This window comes from Myotis daubentonii, chromosome 8, assembly GCF_963259705.1.
Source record: "Myotis daubentonii chromosome 8, mMyoDau2.1, whole genome shotgun sequence".
In the NCBI taxonomy this organism is placed as follows: Eukaryota; Metazoa; Chordata; class Mammalia; order Chiroptera; family Vespertilionidae; genus Myotis; species Myotis daubentonii.
In genome coordinates this window covers 17,487,821-17,512,371 of record NC_081847.1, presented here as the reverse complement: position 1 = coordinate 17,512,371, position 24,551 = coordinate 17,487,821, and the positions used below count along the sequence as shown (strand labels likewise).

Genomic DNA, 24,551 nt, shown 5'->3' with positions numbered 1-24,551 from the left:
GCGAGTGTGTGTGTGTGCGTGTGTGTGTGTGTGTGTGTGTGTGTGTGTGTGTGTGCGTGTGTGTGATTGTCTGGGTTTGCGAGCTCCAGAAGCAGACCTTGAGATAAGCAGTCAGGTGCAGATAGTTTTGGGGGGAGACTAGTAGGAGAGTGTGGAAGTGGGGAAGGAAAGGCAGCCCTCACTGGGGTGTCTGGAGCCTAATCTCCCTGGGGACGCCTAGGAGAACACGCACCTCGGAGCTCCCCACCTGAGAGCTGAGGGAGCCGGGTCAAGGTGAGACAAGCAGTTGCGCAGTGCATGGTGGCCTTCAGATCTCACCTGCCCGGCACTGCCAACTCCGGCCACCTTCCACTCTGGCCCGGGTTTGGCAGTGTGGCCGGGAGGAGCCACAGCATGCACGTGTCACGTGTGAAAATACTCAGCAAGGACGGGGGTGCCAGTGGGGATGCTCTCTGCCTCCACTTTTGTGGGATCTCTGTTCCGGAGGAGGCAGAGCCAGTCTGCACACACATCACTGCTGAGATTGCAGCACTGGGTTGGAAACAGATCATAAAGGGGCCCTGGGTACCCCGCTAGAGCAAATACATATTAAATCCTAAGAAATGGGGTGTGAGCCGGGCAGCAGAATGCTGGGGAAGGACCGTTGGTGTGGCCTGTGGGACGGAATGGAGCTGACACCGGGTGGCGATGCTCAGACGTTGGGAGCTGCTGAAACCATTAGGGCTGTGGCCTTCTGAGGCCTGGCTGGACGTGGAGAATGGAAGGAAGATGAGAGACATTTGAACAGGAAGACTCTGGTGTTGTCATTAACGGGAGAGCAAGGACTTCAGGGGAACGGAATGTGAAGTGGAAAGTCAGCATTCGAAGTTACCTTTCAGAGGAAGAAACCAAAAATGAGGGCTTCTTTTTGGTCTTTTTTTTTTTTTTAATAGACAGATATTTCTGAGTTTAGAAAAAGACATAGGAAAGGAGGAAGAGGATGCCACAAACACTGGGTTTTGTTTTGCTTGTTGTTGATGTTTCTTTAAAGTGGAATAAGACAGAATAAATAGTTGCAATCCAGACAGCCTGCCAAAGGAATGATTTGACTTCTGTCTACTCTCTCTGTACACCTCGATGAAATAATAAAGGGATAGAAAATAATCTGAAAAGGTCAGGAAGGGAAAGGCCTAATTGAGAGCAGGGTCTGTGGAGAAAACCTTGGTTAAAATAGAAGCCCCAGCTGTAGGGGATCCTCGCATTTGTAGACAGAGGTGCCAGGTAGCCTGCGATGCCATAGCAGGCAGGTGAAATGGGGCTATATGGAGAAAAGCCCTTTGTAAATCAAAACACCGTATGCCGACTGGGTCGCTGTCCCCAGAGGAGTGAGGCGTTAGCTCTCTTATATCCAGACACCTCCCCACCCCCATTTGGGTTATGCCACTGGGGACTGTGAGAAGGTTGGTTTGGCCCAGTATTGAAACAGACAACTATCTTTCCTGGTTTAACAAAAACACTTTGAGCCTTCTGGAGAAGAACAAGAGGGTGAGGTCTTCAGGAAGATGAAAGCGTTAACCTCTCATCTTCCTCTTTGCTGGAAACGTATTATAGCCACCCAAAGAGAGGGGGTTTTGTTTTTGCAAGATAATCATTTGGGGGTGGTGCTCAGGCATGCAGTCTGCTTTTATCTGCAGTACCTCTAGGTCAATAGAAATTAATTTTAGAGGGTCGCAAAAGAGGGTCACCCCAAGCAAGTGTGCATACGAGGGCCTTGATCTCAGACACGGGGCTAGGGGGTTTTTCAGTGCTTACTGGGTGTGTTTTGCTCTTCAAGATGGGGAGGATGATGGGAGGGAAAAGCAGCTGGTTTAGGATTAAGAGAGGATTGGAGGAGGAGGTCTAAGATGGTGGGTCCATACTGAAGGGGGCTGTGGTGTTTTAGAATAGCCAAAGCAGGAGAGGAGGTGGAGGGAGGGGCACAGTAGCTAGGGTGCTTTAAAGGAGGGAGTATGACCTCTTAAACTGGAATGAAGAGCAATAACAAAATTAGGATGCCTTAGGGCTGTCGAAGACAAGCCCATCTGTTTTCTCCAAGTGCCACAGGAGCGTAATCAGGGCCTCTAGAGACTAAACCTTACACTCATGCAAAGCAAGATTGATGAGGCTGGGAGAACAAAAGCAGTGGTGGAAGCTGTGTCCATTCTCTCATGAGCCCTAAGATAATCCAGCCTGCTCACCCAGTAGCACCCTAAGATCTGGGTAAGAGGGACCTCGGCCTAGGCTATGAACTTGGTCCCACTTCAGCGTCAACCCTCCCCATGGAAAGAGAAGTCAGTGGGCCAAGGGTTGTGCCAATCTGGATCCCATGTTCTCCTCCCCGTCTTGCTCCAGAGTCACACACTCTGGAATCTGCCCACATGTTCAAACCTGCTTGCGCTGCCTACACAGGCTGGAAGGCTTGGGAGGGAGTGCTTGGGCAGGAAGGCTGGGGCGGCCACAGAGCTGCTGGAGGGAAGAGAAGGGTGAAGCCGTGGGGCAGGTTCAGAATCAGAACACTGACGAGTACAGCACATAACACTGAAGAGTCTGAACATTTTAAATTGAAATTGGGCCTTCCAGTTCCTTATAAAGGTACATTCGTCATGGTAGGAGACTAGAACATATTTAGTTAACAGCTCTGTTAACATAAGAAACCATTGAAACCTGTAAAGAATTTTGTGAGTTTATTTGAGCCAAACTGTCGACATATGCCGGGAAGCAGAACCTCAATGAATTGAGATAATGCTCCAGAGAATGGCGGGTTACATCTGTATTTATACATTGAAATCAAAGGAAAGGGACGTAGGTGGGTTTCATGAAATCCATTGGTGATAGACTAGAGAGGTGGGAGAAAGCAAAGCAGGGAAACCTCTGGGATTGGATAAAAAGTAAAATGATAGACACATACTTAGGTGGGTGCAGGGATAAGTAACATAATAATGAAGGAATTTGTAGTATCTGTCCTGGTGCCCAGCACATTAAGTTGTACGGCAAGGGGTCCAGAAAAAGGGAAGTTACAAGTTACCCAGACATTTCAAAGGGTATGTTATTCTGATGCAAAAAGACAGATAGGCTCAGTTAAGGTAAAGGTTGACGTTGTCAGTGAAGATACCGGCGTAGGATGTAATTATCCACCATAACTGCTTTTAGTTTAAGGTTTAATTTCAGACCATCCTTTGTGGTTACTTTAGGTCTCTGAGTTTGCAAGACCACCATGCAGGTCTTCCCTGAGCTTGTCAGGTTAGCATGTGGCCCCTTTCGTCCACAGCTCATAGCCAGACGTAAAGTAAATGAGCCTCCCTTTGTCTTCTTGCTCCAGGCCCTGCAAATATCAGTGTCCATCCAGCATCCCTTTGGGAGGCAGGAGAAGGTCAAGTCCCCCTGTCCACTCAGACCATCCATCTATGGACCCATTGACCATATCTCTTTGCCCTTCTTTTTTTCAGAAGTCTCATCCCAAGGCTATCTTTATGACCTGAGCAATCTCCCTCAGATGTGAGTTTATGCTCACCCTTAAATACTCTTGGTGGGAAAGGGCTGACCCTGTTGCCTCCCCTGCCCCTTGGCCTCGATTCTAACGGTGCCTTCCCTGTCTGGCCTCCCTGCCATAACTTAGGATGTGGGGGCAGACAGAGAGGAAAACCCCGAGTCAAAGAGAACCTGCAGAAACTATTTGGTTAGATGAAGCTTGCCCAAAATTGAGGATGAAACTAGATTTGTGAAATACCTCAGTCATATGTACTTGACTCCCCCAGAAAAAGATAGGAATGCCATTGGTCAACAAAGAGTGACTTTTAAACATGCCTGAACTCCCGACGCACAACTTTTGGGCCCAAAACCCACCTTTTTGGTGATGGCAGCAGATATCCCTGAGAGCCTCACTGAGCTGTGTGGGTTTCTCTGACTCTTTTGTGGACACATAAAATACTCAAGTATCTTGGAGATCAACTGTTTCTCTCTTAATGCATCTCCCTTGATAATTTCTGGGTTCTGGCTGCAAGATAGTAATACATGTAATAGGGCATTTACTATGTATAGAAGGTGTTCCATTTTGCTATTTTGATATTGGATCATGTGGTTTTACTGACTGTCCCACATGGAATCTGCAGCTTAGAAGGAGGTGTTCTTCAGAGGAGGCCCAACCATTTCATTGTTCTCCAGCCCACTTCTTACAAGCAGGAAGGGGAATTTCAAGGCTCTATCCCATATCACACAGATGCACGCACATGCACAAACACACAAAGTCCATTTGTTCGGCCAGTTATGTTTCATTGGGAGTTTTGCATCTGTCTGATGGATTTTTGTTTTGTTTTGTGGTCTCTAATGAAAATACGATGGCTTGGAAACACACCTGGAAACCTTTCCAGAATTCTGATTTGTGCATAAATGAAAGAGCTGAGACACATGACAGCTACGGACTTGTAGAGAACAAAGTGGGTCTGTGTGTCATAGAGAAAGGAAAGGCCTCCAGATCACAGACTCCATAGGGAAAATCCAGCTACCAAAAGAACATGTATTTCAAAGTGGTGTAAGAAATGGTTTTCCAGCATGTATCTGTGTTCCTGGCATTTGATCTTATTTTGTCATTCTTGAAGCTCTGGTTCTTTCTGTCATCTGATGCTTTGAGGAAGCCATCCCTTAAAAACCATTCCTTAATGGAATACTATGCTGCTGTAAAAAGGAGCTCTTACCATTTGCAACAGCATGGATGGACCTGGAGAGCATTATGCTAAGCGAAATAAGCCAGTTCGAGAAAGATAAATATCACTTGATCTCACTCATTTGTGGAATATAATGAACAATATAAACTGAGGAAGAAAAATGGAGCCAGAGACACAGCAGCATCTAACAGACCATTCAACCTCAGAGGGAAGGCAGGGGAAGGGGGGTGGGGGTAAGAGATCAACCAAAGGACTTGTATGCGTGCATATGAGCATAACCAATGGACACAGACATTAGGGGCAGGTGAGGGCATGTGCTGGGGGATGGGAGTGGCTGGGGACAGTTCAATGAGGGGAAAAAAGGAGACATATGTAATACTTTAAACAATAAAGAATTAAAAAACAAACAAAACAAAACAAACAAAAAAAACTCCTTTCAACCTAGAAGACTTCTCTGTAAAATCTCATGCACTGCCGAAACCGGTTTGGCTCAGTGGATAGAGCATCGGCTTGCGGACTGAAAGGTCCCAGGTTCGATTCCGGTCAAGGGCATGTACCTGGGTTGCGGGCACATCCCCAGTGGGAGATGTGCAGGAGGAGCTGATCGATGTTTCTCTCTCATCGATGTTTCTAACTCTCTATCTCTCTCCCTTCCTCTCTGTAAAAATTCAATAAAAAATATATTAAAAAAAATCTCATGCACTTATCCAACCAGCTTTTACTGAGCACATATGCACAGATACTGTGTAAGGCATTGGAGATACTACTCTGATAAGGCATATAGGATCCCCAATGCCTGGTTGGCTAAAGGAGGATCTTTTATTCTCTTCAGCTTCTAATGAAATGGAGCCTACTAAGTCCGAAGTAACAGACTGAACATACAGCTTCCTTCCAGTTGCCCTCATGGCATCATCTAACTTGGTTAAGATGCTAGCCAGAAATATTTCACATCTTACTGGGGACAAACAATGCGGTTTCATGGATAAAGTATTGGTTTCGGTCTAGAGATCTAGTTTCTTACTTTTATTATCTTTTATTACTTCAGCGTATGAAGAATCAAATAAAAGCAGCCTCTTCAGAGGCCTTGTGGTTTAGAATGGGTGAATGAAATGCAGTGGTGAGCTGGAGTCCGTTCTCCCTGCTCACTAGAGCTGATTGATACATTTTCATGAACTTTGCAAGCCCGTTGATGTCACCTCGGTGATTTGAAATTGCCCATGATGGGAGTGTTTACACCACAAAATAGGCAGATGCTAAAACTTTGGGCTTTTACTCTCCCCAGAAAGCCAGTTGTTAAACATTTTTCGGTATATTCCTAACTAAAGGGATGGGTAAATATCCTAATGGTGAAGTGGAAAGTTTGGAAGGATAGGAACATATTAAAAGGCAGGACTAAAAATGAAGGAAAAAGTAGCAAATTAGTGCATGAAATTCCAGGCAACATATGCCCTAGGAGGCTAGTTTATTATGTAGGAATGATGCCCCTTTTTTTCCTCATAGAGGTGGTTGTCATGACATTTTGGCCTAGGACATTTTTATTTTATTTTATTTTATTTATTGTGGTAAGAACACTTAGCATGAGATCTACCCTCTTAAACAGGACATATTTATGTAGCCATTTGGACTTTGTGTATGTTCTTATTCTTTGCTCTATTAACAACATAGGCTGTTAGTTAACCAAACAAAAAATATTAATAAAGAGGCTGTGGGGACAGTGACTCTTTGGAGGAGTGGCTGGCCTTTTGGGGATACACCTGCATGTCTTTCACCATCTGCTCCAAACGCCTGCGGGCCACAGATCAGCAGGGGTGTCCTGGGAGCTCTCCCTGGGAAAGGAGGAAAGGGTCAGAGCAGAACCCTCAGGAGGCCACGAGGGTGGGGGTTCCACAGGAGAGAGTCAGGCCAGGTCTGATTCTCATCCCTGCTATAAACTACCCAGCCCTGGCACGTCAGTCTCCTGGGCCTCAGTTTCCCCATCTGTAAAGGGAGGAGGTTTAGACTCAATTTAAGCCTTTGCTGCCCGAGACAGCAGCCACCAGCCACATGTGGCTGCTGAGCACTAGAAATGTGGCTAGTCTGAACTGAGATGTGCTCAGTGTAAAATACACCCTGAATAATAAACTATTCCTAGAGTCTCTCATTAAATTAACCACCTGGCCTTTTGCCATCATGGCCAGGGAGCCTTGGAAAAGAAAGCTCTAAACTCAAGTGCTCACGGGTCGACAAGCAGACCCTGAGGAAGAAGTGCGTAGCTTCCTGTCCAGGTTGTCCTCTGGGTCCAAAGAGCCAATACGGCTTATGAAGCGTCTTCATTGTAGGCCTGAAGTCACATGTGTAGGGAGTGACCACTTATCACCTGGAGCTTTCAAGTGAGGGAGTTGGAAATGACACACTTCTGAAATGCCAAAAGAGGGTGCTTTGAAGGTAACCCCCCCTTCCTTATAAACCCCGTTCCTGATGGGCCGAGGGCACCACCCTGAGGCCAGCGCCATGCTCAGGAGAAGCTGCCACTCAGGGAGGAATAGGGACGTCTGCTGGGATGTGGAAGAGGGACCACCTCCGTGCCAAGGGGCAGAATGAGGGCATTGGGCGGTAAGAGAAGAGAGGCAGTTTCCCATCCAAGAAAAGAAGGAATTTCTAGCCGGCGGAACTGCCCACCTATTGCCCAGGGCTGTGTTCAGTGCCCTCGGTGGCAGTGTCCACCCCTCGGTACCTGGGCACCACTGAGCTGCTGCCAGTGGATGAGGTGAGTGTCTCTGAGACACCAGTAGTTCAAGGAGGGAAGGGATGAACCTCCACCAGAATTAGCCCCATTTACAGGCCAATCCTGTCAACAGCAGACATGCACGTTTCACCTCTGAGCACTTTTCTTGAAAAAAGAAAAAAGAATACTGGGGATGGGAGGGGGTGGGGGGGAGGGGGTGGATGGGGGGAGGGGGTGAATGGGGGGAGGGAGAAGGGGACATCTGTAATACTTTCAACTATAAAGATAATTTCTTAAAAAAAGAGTAGAGAAGCAGATTCCACCTCTAAGAAGTGTACATTCCAACTGAAATTACTATTCTTGATTATTCTTGGAAAAAGCCAGGTGCTGAGCATGTTCCTAATTCTTTTTAAAAACACAGCTAGTGAGTGAGGGGACTGGGAGTACAGTTCTTGGCTTCTGATTTCTTCCCACAAATTAGTTTCTCTTTTGATTGAAGAGTTTTCATGATCTGTTTTTGTTTTTCTTTTAATTAAAAAAAAAAAGTTTGAGAATCAGTGCTGGATAGCGATGCAAGCTACTTCAAAAAAGAAAAATGTAAAAATTCGCATAACTTGAATTGTCAAACCAGAGCCTGGAATAGAGTTTTTCTGTCCAACTTCTAAAAGCTGTGGTAATACATAGAACATTATGAAAATATTCAGAGACATGCCCTGGATCCAGACACACAGCCGCCCCACTTGCTTCTACCTCTTAGTAAAGACAAAAAACATTTAAGAAGGAAGACTTGCTGTCATCCGGCAAGAAGGTGAAGTGTATTTCTTGGGATTGGCCTCGACCTGACAGGTCCCCTGGGGTGAGTCACTTTCTCCTACTCCAGTAATTTGGCTGTAATGTAATTATAATAACGAGATCTTGTTTACTAAGAACTGAAGTTCACTTTGTCTCGCTAGAAAGAAGGAAAAAGGTGGTGATGAGAAAGCTTTTGTGGCAACTCTGTTGGAGGTGACTTGAATAAGCTGCATTTCTTTTAAATTGAACTTGGGAGTGGTGGATGCCAGTGTAAGTTAGGGCTGCTTCTCCCAGGGGTTTGCACTTGTGATCTAGGGCAAATAAAATAGGAAGGGTATAGTTGGACTAAATAAATCAGGGTGGAGGGGAGGGAAAGGGAGAGGAAGGAAGGATGAGGACACAACTCAGACCCTCTATCTCTCCAAGATCTGGCCAGTGGCCAAGAAGAGCAAAGGCTGGAAGAGTGCCCGCGACTCAACTCAGCTCCATTGATCAGCGAACTGGAAAGTGGGCACCCGGTGTTCCTAGCCCCGCCCGCCAGCCTGCAGCCAAGGGCCAGGCAGCGGAGCCTCGGTGCCTGTCTTTGGGGGGCTCTCTGTAGAATGGGCTGGAGTGTCAGCCTCGGACGGTCTTGCTCAGCGGCAGTCAGGGCCGCCTGGAGCCTGGCCAGGTGACTCAGCGAGTCCTTTATGCTGAGATTTCAGGACAGACCTTCACCTCAGCAGTAGCTCTTGGGGCACCTGCGAAGCCACAGCGAGGTCTCAGACGGCAGAGCCTGGTGTTTCTGGAGAGGGAGGTATAATCACTTCCTGCCTTTGTCCTTTAGCAACTGAAGCAACCAGCTCGTTTACATTCCTTCAGTGGTGTTATTGAAGAGGCTTGGCAGCTTCAAAATGTTTGCAGTGTCCTTTAGTCCCATGAGGACTTTTTTTTTTTTTTTTTTTTTTTTTGCTAGCTTTTAACCAGCATCTGGAATGACCCATTGGATGCATTGGGCTGATGTGTCAAGAATCCTCTTTACCACTTCAGGGAACCCGGGAAAGCAGCCGCTCCCACCGCTAACTCGGGAGGAATTTTGCAGCCTCTCGAACTATGGTACTTTTTCTGTTTCTTAGTCCGTCCTGATATTGGGGTGGTTTTAGGATGGAACTACTGGTGTAAACCCTGGGAGAGCCGGGGAGGGGGGCGCGGGGGGAGGAGTAACCACGAATGGGAAGAAGTAATCGTTTTAAATTCTATTAAATTTCTGTCGTATTGAGCCAAGGTGTCAGAGGTTATGGTTTGGGAAGGAAACTATTGCTACAACAGGAAAGACGCTAATCCAGAACTTCTTCGGGGCTTTTAAGAACTTTCTTTTGAACAATTAGAATAATCTGTGATGTGTAGTCCACTTGGATTTCCTTCTGTGGGAAGGACCTACCATGGCACTAGGCAGCGTGTTCTTATCGCCTCCTGGCATCTCCATCCTGGCATAGCCTTGGGAGGAAGGGGTGGATGCAACCTTCATCTTCTTAAAGAAGCGTGATGGATCCGCCTGCCGCCCGCTCGCGGAGGCCAGAGTGGAGGTTTCATTGAGGACCACGGAAGCTGAAGTGCACGCCCGCGTTCTTCGGGCAGCTTACTGAACTATAAACGTCTGGAATCCAAGCTGCTCCGTCGCTATAGGCAAAATCCCCCGCCTGCCTGGCGCAGCAGAAAGGGCTTGCATACAGGAAATTTCTGAACAGAACGGAGAGACGCAGGTCTGGCTGAGGAATGAAGTCTTGGCTCTGGCGGAGCCGTTCCTTAACTGCTGTGCCCTGTCAGATCTCTTGCTGAGAAAACGTCTGAAAAGAAAGGAATTACAGACATTCGGCCTGGTTTCAAGACGTGTACTTTCGTGTGTGTGTGCGCTTCTGGGTCGAAGCGGTTACTGCGCGGTCCCCTTTCCGCTCTTAGTTCTGCACACGGCACTGTTTTCTTTCTGGAGTCGCTCCGGTCTGTGGACTTGGTTAATCAGTGATGGACTTCAAAGGTCGTGGGGCCGGGGCTCCAGTAAATGGCTGAGCCTGAGGACCTGAACCTCTGAAGTCAGCAGAACGGCAGGGGGAAGCGCGCTGCCCGGCCAAGGAGGTGTTTGGAAACCGGCCTGCTTCCAGCGGGATTGCAAGTGGAAAGAAACACCGGGAAGACACCTCCGAGCCTTTAAAGTGACCGAGCGGTGGAGAACTGACTAACATAGGTGAACGTTCTGGAAGGTAGGGTGGGTGCGCACTGCATTCTTAGTTTTTCCTGGATGGAGTCCCACAGGTGGCAGCCCATTCCGGATGTGGACGGAGCGGCCAGGTGTGGGGCTGACACGAGCCTCTCTCCGAAGAGCATCGCTCACTCGCAGGGACGCCGTTCTCTGCAAAGGAATTCTGCTCTTCTGCTTGTTGAAATGTCCCCTTGGTGCTGCTGGCTCTCCGTCCCCCAGCTAATAATGAAATAGCCTCAGCAAACGGGAAGCACGACCATGGCTTCGGTGTCTCCCACTCCATCCCCATGGCTGAACCCCTTTTTATAGCTTAATGTCGCAAGAGATGTTTTCACTGAAAACACGCTTCCTTTATGGCCCTCCACCTGTGGCTTGTGCTTAGGACCAGCCTCACCTTGTGTATGTGGTGGTGAGCGGGCAGGGAGGGCGGCTTTATAATTGCGGCAGCTCCAGCCGTACTGGGCAAGGACGATTTGGGGACGCTCCCCGGGTCTCAATGCACACTGGCAGGCATGGGGCCAGCTGCCTGGGTGTGTGTGTGTTACTTACAAGTGGACATTGAAGGCTTTGTGGCCGAGAGGAAAGAGTATTGGGTTTTAATGCTCAGATAAGGGAAATTCCGAGCTCAGATAGCCAGGGATATGAATCAGAATCCTATGACGCCTTTAAATTTCCCTCCACGGTCCAAAGGGCGCCCCCACCTGAGGTTATCATGATGCTGTTTACTTTTGTTGCTTACACAACTTGACCTTGGTAAACAGGGACATGGAATTTCATCCCGATCTTTGATGTCTATGGAGAAAATAGAAGGACTTATTCCCAGTGCCCTTGTGTTGACCTTGCCTCGGGGAGAGGGTTAGTAGAACTAAGGATGACTTTATCCCATCCCAGTAGGGATTCTTGGGACGTGCACAGCCTCGTTCTTCCGCTGTCCATCTGTGATCAGCCACATGAAGTCCATGAGCTTTGGGGCAGAGTACAGTGACATCTAATATCGGTGCCTTCGGGACTTGTGCGTGAGGTCAAGCAAACACAAAGCCATCATTATGCGTTCTGTAGTCCCAGAGACCTCCTGCGTCAGCTGGAAAAGGGGGAGGTGGGGCAGTGAGGTGGGGCCGAGTCTAGGATCTGTGCTGTCGGAGGCAGGAAACCAGCCTGAAAGGGGATGGAAGGGCTTTGGTGGGAAATAAATGGCACTATGTTGTTGACGGAAAAAGATCTTGGCAGGACTGTTGTTGTGAGTGTTCTGTGGCTTAGAAAGGAATTTCCTACAGGCTGGACTAACCATTAAAAATGTCTCTACCTTCAGGAGTCCCCGGCGTGCAGTAGAGCCTCGCTGGAGGAAATGTCATCCTGGACCATGGGTACCCGCAGCCCGGACAAGCGAGGAAGTTTCTTTAAGGTAAAGGAAGCCTTCATTGAGATCGCTCAGCTGCAGCTTGCTCCCTTTGCCGGCTGGGCTGCGTGGGGAGCTGCAGGCTCTCCAGCAGCCCGGCGAGCCGCAGGGGAAGCCTGCCTTCTGAGCCAACTCTGGCTGGGGGAGCGTGCCTGAGCCCAGCTGCAAGCTGTTACCAGGTTTGACAGTGGTTGGGATTTTTGTGAGCTTCAGGGCAGGCCCAGGACCCAGGCACCAGGCACCAGGCACCAAGAGATGCCACCCTGTGGAAGACAGTTGAGGTGATCTTTAGTTGCCAGCCTCCCAGCTCTTCCGTTTTTAGTGGGATGGTTTTACAATGGAAGCTGGACTTTGCATTCCAGTGAATCAGGGCCGTTGGTCTTGGGTTTTACCCTTTGCTTGATTGTATAAATCACTTGTGCTCATTTAAAAAACAACAACAACATCAACAACAAGAAACAGAGTCCTGGGCCTCAGCCTAGACTGACTGTTATTTATTGGTGTATTTTATCAAATTCCCCAGAGGTCTTTTATGGTCAGACAAGGGTGAACCAAGGCAGCATGATTAAAACTGTACAACTTCTCTATGTGCGTACTCATGTTGGTGCCGTGCAATTACCTTGCTAGCTTAATGAGATGAGACTCTAAATGGATATTTTATATTCTCTGTGTGTGTATGTGTTTTCAGTTAAGACTTGGTGGTCATTCCTAATTTACACTTGGAAATTAATTCCCTTCTTATGGCTTTTGCTCTGTGTCCTTCTGCCCACCCTCAAAATAAAGCATCATAATTGTAGAAATTTTGGAAAATACCGAATCGTGTAAAAGAGTAGAAAAATGGAGGTAAAGTTTGCACTTGAAATCTGTCATAGGCAGGTGTTCAAACATCAGATCTTTCCTCAATAGGAGAAATGGTGTAGAGTCCTCTTAACTTTATTACAGAGGAAAACTGACAATTTTACTAGATTTCCCACCCTACTGGGTTGTAAGTACATATTAACTCTCATTTAAATGTGTCCTGCTTCCAAGAAACCAAACCTGATTTATTGTGTCAGTTAGAGACTCCATATGATCCATTGAAAGAGCCTGCTGATAAAAGAAAGCTAAGTTCAGTAAACTGACCATGATAAGGGACGACACAGGGCCAGGACACAGTTGGTGTCTAAGCCGGGGGAGGTCAGGAGGTGTATGGATAGGGTGTCGAGGTCTAGATCCATGTCCTTTTAGCTATATTTTTCAAGGCAGAGAAGTGATTGGTTTCAGCAGAGTTTGTGACATCATTGTTCGGGATTGGTGGGTACAGCAAGACAAGGGTCTTTTTTTTTCTTTATTGATTAAGGTATTACATATGTGTCTTTATCCGCCCCCATAACTCCCCCCCACCACCACCCTGCTCATGCCCTCACCCCCCCTCCCTAGTGTCTATGTCCATTGGTTAGGCTTATATGCATGCATACAAGTCCTTTGGCTGATCTCTCCCCTTTCCCCCCACCCTCCACTGCCTTCCCTCTGAGGTTGACTGATCGATGCTTCTCTGCCACTGGATCTGTTTTTGTTCATCAGTTTATGTTGTTCATTATATTCCATAAGTGGGTGAGATCATGTGATAATTATCTTTCTCCAAGTTCACTTAGCGTAATGCTCTCCAGGTCCATCCATGCTGTTGCAAATGGTAGGAGTTCCTTCCTTTTTACCGCAGCGTAGTATTCCATTGTGTAGATATACCACTATTTTTAATCCACTCATCTGCTGGTGGGCACTTAGACTGTTTTCAAATCTTAGCTATTGTAAATTGTGCTGCCATGAACATTGGGGTGCATATATCCTTTCTGATTGTTTGTTTTCTTGGGATATATTCCTAGAAGTGGGATCACTGGGTCAAATGGCAGTTCCATTTTTAGTTTTTTGAGGAAACTCCATACTGTTCTCCACAGTGGCTGCACCAGTCTGCATTCCCACCAGCAGTGCACGAGGGTTCCTTTTTCTCCGCATCCTCGCCAGCACTTGTCATTTGTTGATTTGTTGATAAGACAAGGGTCTTGAGTCCTGGCAAGTAAATCATCATTGATATGCAAGTTGTTTTCTCAGGTGAGCAAACTGTTTTTCCAGGACTGATTTTTCTGTAAAAATTTTCTGCAGCAAACAGAAAAGTTATTTATTGGTTTACAGCCTTAACTTCCTGGGCAAGAATATCCTGGAAGAAATAGTTATGTTGACACAGATGGTCTTGATTCTCAGCCCTCATAGCTAAGGTATGTGAATGTAGCATTTGCAATTCTCAGGCAGTTTACTCAATTTGAATCAAACTTGCATAACATCCACCGTCCTGAGGCCAACAAGGGGTTCCTCAAGTCTCCTGTAGACCAGGCGCTAGACCCACCAGGCTCCTGACTCAGCTCCAGTTCCAGGATTCTGTCGTAGGATGATATATTTATTGCATCCTGCTAGAAGGGAAGAACCCAACCCCCTCCTTAACCCAAAGCAGCGCCTACATCAGCCTAAATACTGGCTAGTTCATAATTACCACCTTATGCTCAGGAAGTGTAGTGGGGCTGACTCTTACATGGTAGTTAGATATTAAATTCAAGACAAAATGAGAACCTTGAGTTTAGTCAAACTTGCCTTTGAAAATTCCTTAGGCAGGGGCCTTTTGGACCCAGTTTTTCCTACAGTCCTGAGGAAAATCTCTTTTTTTTTCAATTTTCAGTGAAAAGCAGGTTAAAGGTAATTACTTTATATTTCTGGACTGTGTCCTATGAAAGAATCAAGCAACAGGTGAGAGCCCTGCTGGAACCTGCTGAGGCAAGCTCTGCTTGTCTCTCTCCTGAGTTGAAGGCCCCTGAGGAAAATGTAGGCAAAGTGACCTGCACTGTTTAACTTGGGTTTGCCTGTTTTGTTCTTGGTTTTGTTTTTGTTTGTAGAGCTTCAATTTATTTGTTAGATGCTCCATGTAAATGATATTTGACCCTTAAATAACAGGGGTTTGGACTGTGTAGGTCCACTTATATGCAGATTTTCTTCAATAAATATAGTCACCCCTTTGTATCCAGGGCTTTCCAAACCATGGATTGAAAATACTGTTTTCCATTCAAGGTTGGTTGAATCTGCAGATGCGAAGGTCCAACTGTAGAGTCAGCAATTACATGCAGATTTTCGACTGCTCTGGGTCAACCCCTCTACCCCATGTTGTTCAAGGGTCAACTGTATTTTCTTTCTTTCTTCTTCTTTATAACCATTGTTATTCTTTACTATGGTAATCCACAGTTTGTTATTATGGGAAAATATTATTAATCATAATTTAAATAAATGATATTAGTTATTAATTATTTCATAATTTAGGCATGTAGTTATCTGCAAGGATGAAGTAAGCTGCCCTTTGGGCATTTCATATTGGCTCCTTAGAGGTTCATTTTTAAAATGCTAGAGTTCAGTTGTTGAGATGGTTTGTCACTCAGCACATCCTGGAACCCACTGGGCCTTCTGTTATTCCTTGTGCTTTTATATTTTCAGTGTTGAGCGCTTTTGATTAGCCAGGCTCTGTACATGGCACAGGGGAGAGAAAAACCAGAAGCCATCCCTGACCTCACAGAGGTTTCAGTCTGGTAGCCAGAAAGATATTAATCAAATAATCATGACACTGAACCCATACTAATAAATCATAAGAGAAAACAGTGCCTCGTGTGAGAAATAAAAGGGGCTTTGAGACTATATAACATAATGCAGGGTTCCAGAGAAATCTTTCCTGAGGAAGTGGCTTTTGGTTTGAGAGCTGATATTGACTCTGTATTATCCAGGGATGTGGGTCGGGCTACATTTCAAAGAGACTCTTCAGCTGCTGCAGTGTCATTCTCCACACACACCATAAAGCATGAACATTCTCGGTCATGTTCTTGGCTCACAGCTGAATTCCACATGCTTGTTATGCTTTTCTTGCTTATTTGGGCTCCTGTGATTTTGTGTAAAGCGTAGATAACTGAGAGGCAATCATTGGGCCTCTTTTACATCAATGTGTCCCCCCATCCAGCTTCTGGTGTATTTAAACCGGAGTTGCTAACCACTAGAAGCAAGCCTTGATTTGTGGCTTCCCATCTGTCCTGGCTCATGGAAATGACTCAGATAAGTCACAGGACACAGAGTCGTGGATAACGCACTGATGGTCTGAGCGTTCTGGGGTAATGAGAGTGCCCAAGGCTATTGTTCATGGAGAATTGCACCCTGGAACCCTGGCCACAGAAATCCTGTGCTGCTGGGCCACCCCGTCAGAGCCCTTGCCAGCGCCATTGTTAATTTCCTCCACCACCTGTGGGAAACAGTATCTTCCTGCTCAGTAAGGTCTCTGTGAAAACACACGGGAGAGGCCAGCGATGCTCTGGACAAGGCAGCCCGTTACCTGCCCCTAAGTAAGGGGGTGGACACCTATTGCTGTCATATTTCAAGGGTGCGCTGTGTAAAAGGGATTGTGTAAGAACAACATTGCCTAGGCTGGTAGAGTTCTAGACCAGCGGTTCTCAACCTGGGGGCCGCGACCCCTTTGGGGGTCGAACAACCCTTTCACAGGGGTCGCCTGAGACCATCGGAAAACACATATATAATTACATATTTTTTTTGTGATTAATCACTATGCTTTCATTATGTTCAATTTGTAACAATGAAAATACATCCTGCATATCAGATATTTACATTAAGATTCATAACAGTAGCAAAATTACAGTTATGAAGTAGCAACGAAAATAATGTTATGGTTGGGGGTCACCACAACATGAGGAACTGTATGAAAGGGTCACGGCATTAGGAAGGTTGAGAACCACTGTTCTAGATGGTCCTGCACTAGGGCAGAGGAGCTCAAAGTAATCTTTGATCCCTCCTTTTCCTGAACTCCACAGCTTCCTCCAAGCCACCCCTGTGCCCACACTACCCAGGTGCCCAGTGCTGGCAAATACCCCTCAAGTCTCCAAAATCTACACCCTTCCTCCCTTTCCTACATTACCTCCCTACTTGGGTTCTCATTCCTTCAGTTGTGGGCACGGATGGGCAATGCTTGTGACCCATCTGCACTGTCCCCGAACATGTGTGCTTGCTTTATCCCGAACCACAACACCCATCCCGTTACCTCCTGCAGACTCAGGCTCCGTGCTGGGCCCAGCACCAGGTCTGCACTCTCCCCCTGCAAGGACTTTCAGACTTGCTTCCGCCTTCTCCTCAGCTCTTCCTCCGAGGGTCCTCGTGGGTCTGCTCCTGCTGATGCCCACATTCTGGGCTGTGCCCACCTGCCTCCTCCCTCTCACCCTCCATCTCTCCCCATCAGGCTCCCACTTACCTTTCCAGGCTGGCGTACACCCATTTTATTCCCCTGACAATGGAGCTCTCATGGCGAAGCTGGTATCTACCTTTACTTTTGTCTAAAGGTTAAATTAAATGTTGTGCATGAAGGCTTAGCTGTGGCCCCAATGTAGAGCCAGGAAGTAAACCTGAACTCTGAACTCTGCCATGAGGGGATTTGTGTTGTCTTGTTGTTGCCACATTCCTGACCCCCTTATAGCGGGGGAACAATGCCAGGAAGGATCCGTGGGGATTATCCACATAGCAATTCTAATTCCTCCCAGGAACGCCTGGGACAGCCTGCCCTCAGCCTGCAAGTTGGTGGAGTTCCTCCTCTCTGAGTGCCTGCTTCCTGCCTCCCTCTGCCTCAGTGACAGGGAAACAGTTGGTCTTAGCTGACCAGGAAGAAATGTGTTTTGATTATAGGGACCTCGCTCTCCTGTGCCTCCAGACCGCTCATTCAGTGGGGAGGCGACCTGAGCGTGGGTTCACACACAACCGGGGGTGTAAGAGGGCCCAGCTCAGCAGCAGAAGCTCAGTGTGAGGGACCCTCTTCTGGTCACTGTCCACAGCTTTTGTAACAGGCTCATTGTGGCTGTCTCAGAAACGGAAAGCCTCGGATCATGGGTCAGAGAAGCCAGAGGAGAGATCTCTGGCACATAAAGAACAGAAGTGCGGCTCATTTGAAGAAACCTAATTGCTAAAATCTGACTCCACAAAACAGATAAACCAGGAGTGATGATTCACTTTACCACAACAGGCTTCCTGTAACTATCAGACTCTCCTTGCATTTGAAAAGTTATTGTGCCTTCAAAAGTCCTATCTACAGGCGAACTTCCAGCCATCCACAACTGGCACCATGGCACATCTCGGGCCTCAGCGGTTTTGGCACCTGAGTGTTCAGGCTGCTCTTTCTGTGAGGAGCCATTTCTCTGCATGCACAGCCCAGGACAGCAATTCACTGTTGTGACAAGGGACGGAGATGGCAGGGGCTTGAAAAAAAATGGGTGGACCCCGAATCACATTTTACTCAATAATTTAATTGAAGAAATCCTTACATGGATCCACGGATGTTTAAAAGTCATAGATGTGAGTGTTGTGCCCTTGGTCTCCTAGCTGACGCCTGGACAGCGAGTAGACGTCACGTGCCATACCCAGTGTCCAGGGAGGCACCATGTACCAGTCTAGGACCAGGAAAGCACCTTGCAGTGGAAACAAAATAGTGATTAGAGGTTTGGTTACAACAAGTAACATATCGATAGCTATTCATAATAATATTTCAAAGCATACCTCACATCAGAGTTTGTGTGTCTTTTGTTTTCCACAAATAAGTTTTTCTTAGCTACTTCCTAGGCACTTACAGCTGGGTAGGCCTTAGCAGTGCTATCTCACAGAACTACAAAGTAAGCCACAGATGTCATTTTAAATGATCTAGTAGCCACATTAAAAAACAAACAAACAAAAAACCCAGCCTAGCTCGTGTGGCTCAGTGGTTGAGCATCAACCAATGAACCAGGAGGTCATAGTTCGATTCCTAGTCAGGGTTCAAGCCCAGGTTTTGGACTCAGTCACCAGCAGGGAGCATGCAGGAGGCAAGCGATCAATGATTCTCTGTCATCATTGATGTTTCTCTCTTTCTCTCTCTCTCTCTCTCTCCCTCTCCCTTCCTCTCTGAAATCAATAAAAATATATGTATTTTTAAAATCAAGTAAAAATGATTTAAATAATATGTTTTATTTAACCTAGTATATCTAAAATATTTTCATGTCAACATGTAATAAAATATAAACATATTTTAACTAGATATTGTACACTTTCTGTACCACACCTTTGAAAATCAGTGCATATTTTACACTGAGCATGTCTCAGTTCAGACTAGCCACATTTCTAGTGCTCAGTAGCCACATGTGGACTCAAGGCTTACATTGAGTCTAAACCTCCTCCCTTTACAGATGGGGAAACTGAGGCCCAGGAGGCTGACATTCCAGGGCTGGGTAGTCTATAGCAGGGATGAGAATCAGACCTGGCCTGACTCTCTGATGTGAAACCCCCACCCTCGTGGCCTCCTGAGGGTTCTGCTGTGACCCTTTCCTCCTTTCCCAGGGAGAGCTCCCAGGAAACCCCTTCTGGAGAGGCTGTGGGGACAGTGGCTCTCTGGAGAGGGGTTGGCTTTTGTCAGAAACACCTGCATGTCTTTCACCATCTTCTCCAAACACCCCCAGGACACAGACCAGGCCTCTAGGGCATGACTTTGTAGGGATGCCATGAACTTATTGGACAGCAATTCCTGTTCTTATTTCCAAAAAAGCAATGGATTTCATAATTTTAAGGCTAGTTTTCCCAGCACATTTTGGCCATCCATTTCTGATGCCACATGTTACCCATGGAGGCTCAACACATTCTCACTTGCTTCAGGCAACTTTGCTTTTGTGTGTGTGTGTGTGTGTGTGCGTGTGTGTGTGTGTTTTAAATCAGGAATGAAATAGATTCCTCTGGTTCTTCTCAACTACATATTTTCTCCAGGCTTAGTTGAAATTCTGAGTTTTTATAATTAGGAGGATGCACAGGAGGGAGTGTAGAGTTGAAGCTGTGTCAAATGTGTAATTTTCAAAAAGTTAAGACAGGACTCTCATAAATTAGAATAAACTGCTGTCAGACTTTATTCAAAACCAGGAAACAGGTGCAAAGCTAGTTCAAAGAGCACTTTGACAATTAATGACTTAGACATTCTGTGATAAGTTTGCCGAGTTAAAATCAAAACTGGTTAAAGTCCTAAAAGGCAATAAAAATAGCACATAGGAAAGTCAAACATCTTTAGGTGGCCAGCATTGGCATCGCCCAGAGCTTGGTAGCAAGGCTGCCTTGAGCCGTGGTTCTCAAAGTGTGGTGCCAGCTTCCAGCAGCTGCTTCACCAAGACATTTCTAAGAAATATAGATCCTTACATTCCGCCCCTGAACCAGTGAATCTGACACTCCGGGGGTGGGGCCCACGGGTCGCTTTTAACAAGCCTGCCAGGGGATTCACGTTTGAGAACTACTGTTCTATATATTTGAATGAGTGAACAGGACAACACAAAAAGCATAGAAATGCCTGCATTCTAGGCCTGGCTTCATGTCCCTGCCTGGACAATGGAGTAATAGCGCCGCCCCCGCTGGGCTGTGAGCACCAGTGTTCTAGAAGGGAAAGAGTTCGCCCACCCAGTGCTAGCAGAGCCAAACACTGGGTGCGGAGAATGGCAGTTGAAGAAATAAAACCCACTAACTTATTTTACTGATGAATGGCACCACCCAGGAGAATGGGAAGGTAAGGGTCAAGATCCATCCCCCTGATGGCGTGTAGGTTACGGATTATGTAGGGCAGAATCACAAGACACCATGGGTTAGGGGTTAGGGGTCATGCTGAGAGTTGTGAGGTGAGAGTGATGAGTCATTTTTTCAGGTCTTGAGGGCAGCTCTGAGGTCTTTTCTGGCATCCTTCTGTCTGGTCTCAGGGGAAAGTAGCTATGCGGCTATTTCACTCACCTTAGGGCTGAGGTGCAGAAACATAATTTAGGTCAAGTGGGCTTCTGTTCCCATGGTGGGGGATGGGAATTGGGGGGAGCTCAGGCTGCTCATTATCCTGGGGAAAAGTTACAGAAAGAGAGAGAGAGAGAGAGAGAGAGAGAGAGAGAGAGAGAGAGAGAGAGGATTCCTAGAGGTAGGATTCAAAACTAAATTTAATCAAAGTCATAAGAACCCTCGGTTTTACCAATTAGTTCATACATCGTACTTCAGTCACCTAGTCTCTGTAAGCCTTGGTGCTATTGCCACCATCTGATAAGATGCTCTATTTTTTTCTGTCTGCTTTCCCAACATCTCCACATTCTATTTGCTCACTCAGAAGTGGCTGTGCGTACACACACACACACACACACACACACACACACACCCCCTATGGAGATCCTTAGAGGCAGGGTGATTCAGTTGTGATAGACTGAAGCAAAATCTCCCCCCTAAGCCTCTCACACCTGATGAGGCCATTTACACACACACAGGTGCTCCAAGTGTGCCCCCTTCTGGCCAACCAGAGCAGTCCCTTGCAGATGGCTGCCTCCCAGTGTCCTGCCTCAAAAAGTGGGGATTGTTCTTCTCAACACCAGCAACAAGACATACTTCATCAGAATTAGGTTTACTAGCTTGCTGCAGCCTGGGAGAACACACCAGAAGAACCACGTGGGGGCGGGGGGAGGTCTCAGTATGTGGGAGTTGGGAGGGGCTTATTATAGCATTTGGGCTTATGCTGGTTAATTCTAAGGAAGGAAGGGCTGCAGATTTAGCAAACAAAAATACAGGACACACATCTGAATTTGAATTTCAGACATAGCATAAGTGTATGCAGTATTTGGGACATACATATACTAAAAACTTACCCACTGTTTACCTGAAATTCAAATGTAACTGGGCATCCTGTGGTTTATCTGGCAGCCATGAAGGAGGAGTTGAGTGTTATCAGGAAGTGAGGAGAATGCAGTGATTGGGTAGTTGAATAATTTTTATCTAGAATTCAGGTGGAGTTAAAGGATCCAGAGGCCTCAGTGGTAAAGCAGCAGTGGACACTCGGTGTGTGACAGAATGGGGCCGTTCATTTTTGTAGTCTGGCCTGTGTTCTACCCTGTCTCAGACCTGGTCCCTAGGGGCCTTGTGGAATCGCCTGTTTTCATTGTGTGCTCATCGTTATTTATGTTCAGGTGGGAGCATGCCAGGAGCCTTTCTCACTCACTCATTCTGCTTCCGGATTCTAGGCTTGTTTCTGTGGGGAGGGTGAGATCTCATAGATGCAGGTGACTTGGAGTTCTGGTCCAGGATGGCCAGTTAGTTCAGGCTAGGCTGCTAGTTATCTGGAAATATTTTTGGTTGTGACAACTTGGGTGGAGGTGCTACTGGCTGGCTTTTACAATGCAGGAGCAACTCCCACAACAAATTATCTGGCCCCAAATTTCCACTGAGGTTGACAATTCCTGGACTGAAATGGAAATTAGGAAGTGACCCATTTCTGAGGTCTCTCTGACTTTGGGGCAGGCCTTCCAGAAGTAGAAGAAATGAAAGCAAGAAAAGTGTATGCATGTATTTAGCATGCACTGTCTTGAATGTGTATCACTGGAACTAGCTTAGTACATGGCCTTTAATAATAGGGGTTCAATACATATGCTGAATGGATGAAGATATGTGTAATGCACATATAAGACTATTATACATACATTATTCATTTATTCAGTCTGTAATGACTCAGCACCTATAATGGCAGCACCTCTCCTGGGACTGAGAGTGCAATGATGGGAAAAATAGATAATAATTAGGGAAATCTGAATTTGCAGGGCTGCCTGAGTGGGTGATTGGGGAGGGCTTCTTGAGGAGGTGGCATTTAAGCATAACTCTTCAGGAGAGAGAGAGTCAAGGAGAAAACATTCCTAGGCAAGGGGGACGCACATGCAAAAGCCAGGGAAGAGTGCCCAAGACTCTGAAAGAACAGGGTAGGGAGCATACTGGACAGTGGGGGTGGGGACTGGCATGAAGTAAGGGTGGGAAGGAAGCAGGGGCCAGTCATGCCAGCTGGATGAGAAGTTGAGATCCCATTATTATTCCAGTTGGAAGCCATGAAGGGTTTTGAGGATGGGAATGACACAATCCAACATATGTGCAAACCTCACAAACCTTGCTGGGCATTAGCAAGAATTACAGCCGACCAAGAAAACCAAAGTACAATTTAGATCTTCCCTGTTGTCCCTCAAAGGACACCAGAGTCAGCCTCCCACCCAGCACCCTTGTAATCAGCTTGCTGGTCCTTCTCTGCACCTAGTCCAGGTGCCCAGCAACTCCCTCCAGAAATGTCCCTCTCCACTCTCTCAGAACTTCTCCCTGAGTCTTGCAGCCATCTCCCTTTACTCTGCCTCACCCCCTACCTTCTTGTCTTTATTGTGAGATCGTTTTGGCCTGTCTACAGTCTCAAGCTTTATGGTTTTCCTCTCTGCTCCTTGGAATCCACACAGCAAACACTTGGCCAGAGCTGCCTTCCTACCTGAAAGGAAGGAAGATTGTAAACTCTTATTTATTTGTTGTACAGGCCTGCCCCATGCATTTGAAATAACTACTGCACCTGAAATATGTGGATTGGATTGGAGGGGAGCAGCTGAAGGAACAAGACAATCACTTAAGACAGTCGGCAAACTGTGACCCACAGGCCAAAATCTGGCTGGGCACCTGCTTTTATAATTGGGACACAACCACACCCCTTCATTTATGTATTGGTTATGGTTGCTTCTGTCTCACAACTGCAGAACTGAGTTGATTCAGAGACTGTATTTTGCCCAAAGCCTAAAATATTGACTCTCTGGTCCTCTGTGGAAAAGGTTCGCTGCCCATTGACTTGGGAGCTAATTGCATTTTGTCACTGAATCATCAAAGGCAATCTTGGGTGTGGGTAGCAGTATCTCCAGTTTACAAATGAACACATGCCAGGGTCAGTAAAAAGTTGGGTCTCTGGGGGCAGGGGCCACTCTTTCCTGAATCACACAACCTGCCTCATAGAGTTCGTCAGAAATAGCTAGATTGAATACATTGGAGGTGGAGGTCTCAAACTCAGGTGCCTACAGGGGCCAGGTGGATACTGTAAATCAGTAAAGCTAATTCAGGGGAAAGTTGATAAATGGCAACTGACATTTGGGGTCCATATTGGAGCACAGCAGGGGATGGTGAGGACTATAGCAAACTGAAGAACAGATGTTGCATCTAAAGATGGAGGTATAGGTAAATTCGGTACTTGCATCCTCCCACAACCACGTAAAAATTAAGCTAAACTACAGAACAACCATCATCCAGAACCACCTGAAATCTAGCTGAATGGAAGCCCTACAATTAAGGATATAAAGAAGAAGCCTCTCAAGACTGGTAGGAGAGGCAGAGATGCCAAATGGGTTGGTCCCACTCCCACGTGTGGCGGGTAAAAATCAGGAGGAATATCTTGGCTGAAGAATGAGGGGTCCCAGCCCCACACCAGGCAATCCAGCCCAGAAAGAGAAGTGCAGTGCCAAAAATAGAAGTCTCCATAAATTCTGGCTCTAAAAATCAGTGGGATTGTGGCTGAGTGAGAAGGAGGGTTGCTGGAGTCCCAGTAAGTTCCTTTTATAGGGCCTGCACATGGACTTACTCAGACTCACTCACTCTGAGTTCTAGTCCTGGGACAACAGCTCGAAAGGCACCACCAGGGACATATGGGGAGGAACTGAACTGTATGGATCAGGGTGAGAGCTGGAGGGGCAGCTTTCTGTTAGACAGTAGTGCTGGCAGAGGCCATTGTCCTATTGATGAACCCTCCCCCAACAGAGCCAGCAGGTGGGTGTCATATCTGAGTGTCCATTAACAAGGTTCACACTTCTCTCCCTGCTCTGG

The 24,551-nt window shown here is 46.8% G+C and overlaps 1 protein-coding gene across 8 annotated transcripts in view; it reads left to right on the top strand.

Moving 5' to 3' along the window:
• The window catches only part of RIN2 (Ras and Rab interactor 2), a 213,994-nt gene that overhangs the window by 94,852 nt on the left and 94,591 nt on the right, over nt 1–24,551 (top strand). For 4 of the 8 annotated variants that reach the window (XM_059705433.1, XM_059705435.1, XM_059705439.1 and 1 more), the window contains exon 3: nt 11,721–11,813. In XM_059705433.1, the coding sequence (XP_059561416.1) occupies nt 11,757–11,813 (57 nt within the window). In that variant the 5' untranslated portion in view covers nt 11,721–11,756. Of the gene's footprint in view, nt 1–8,990; nt 9,271–9,513; nt 10,413–11,561; nt 11,649–11,720; nt 11,814–24,551 lie in introns of those variants that run through there. The other 4 variants (XM_059705431.1, XM_059705436.1, XM_059705434.1 and 1 more) reach the window with 4 other exon arrangements.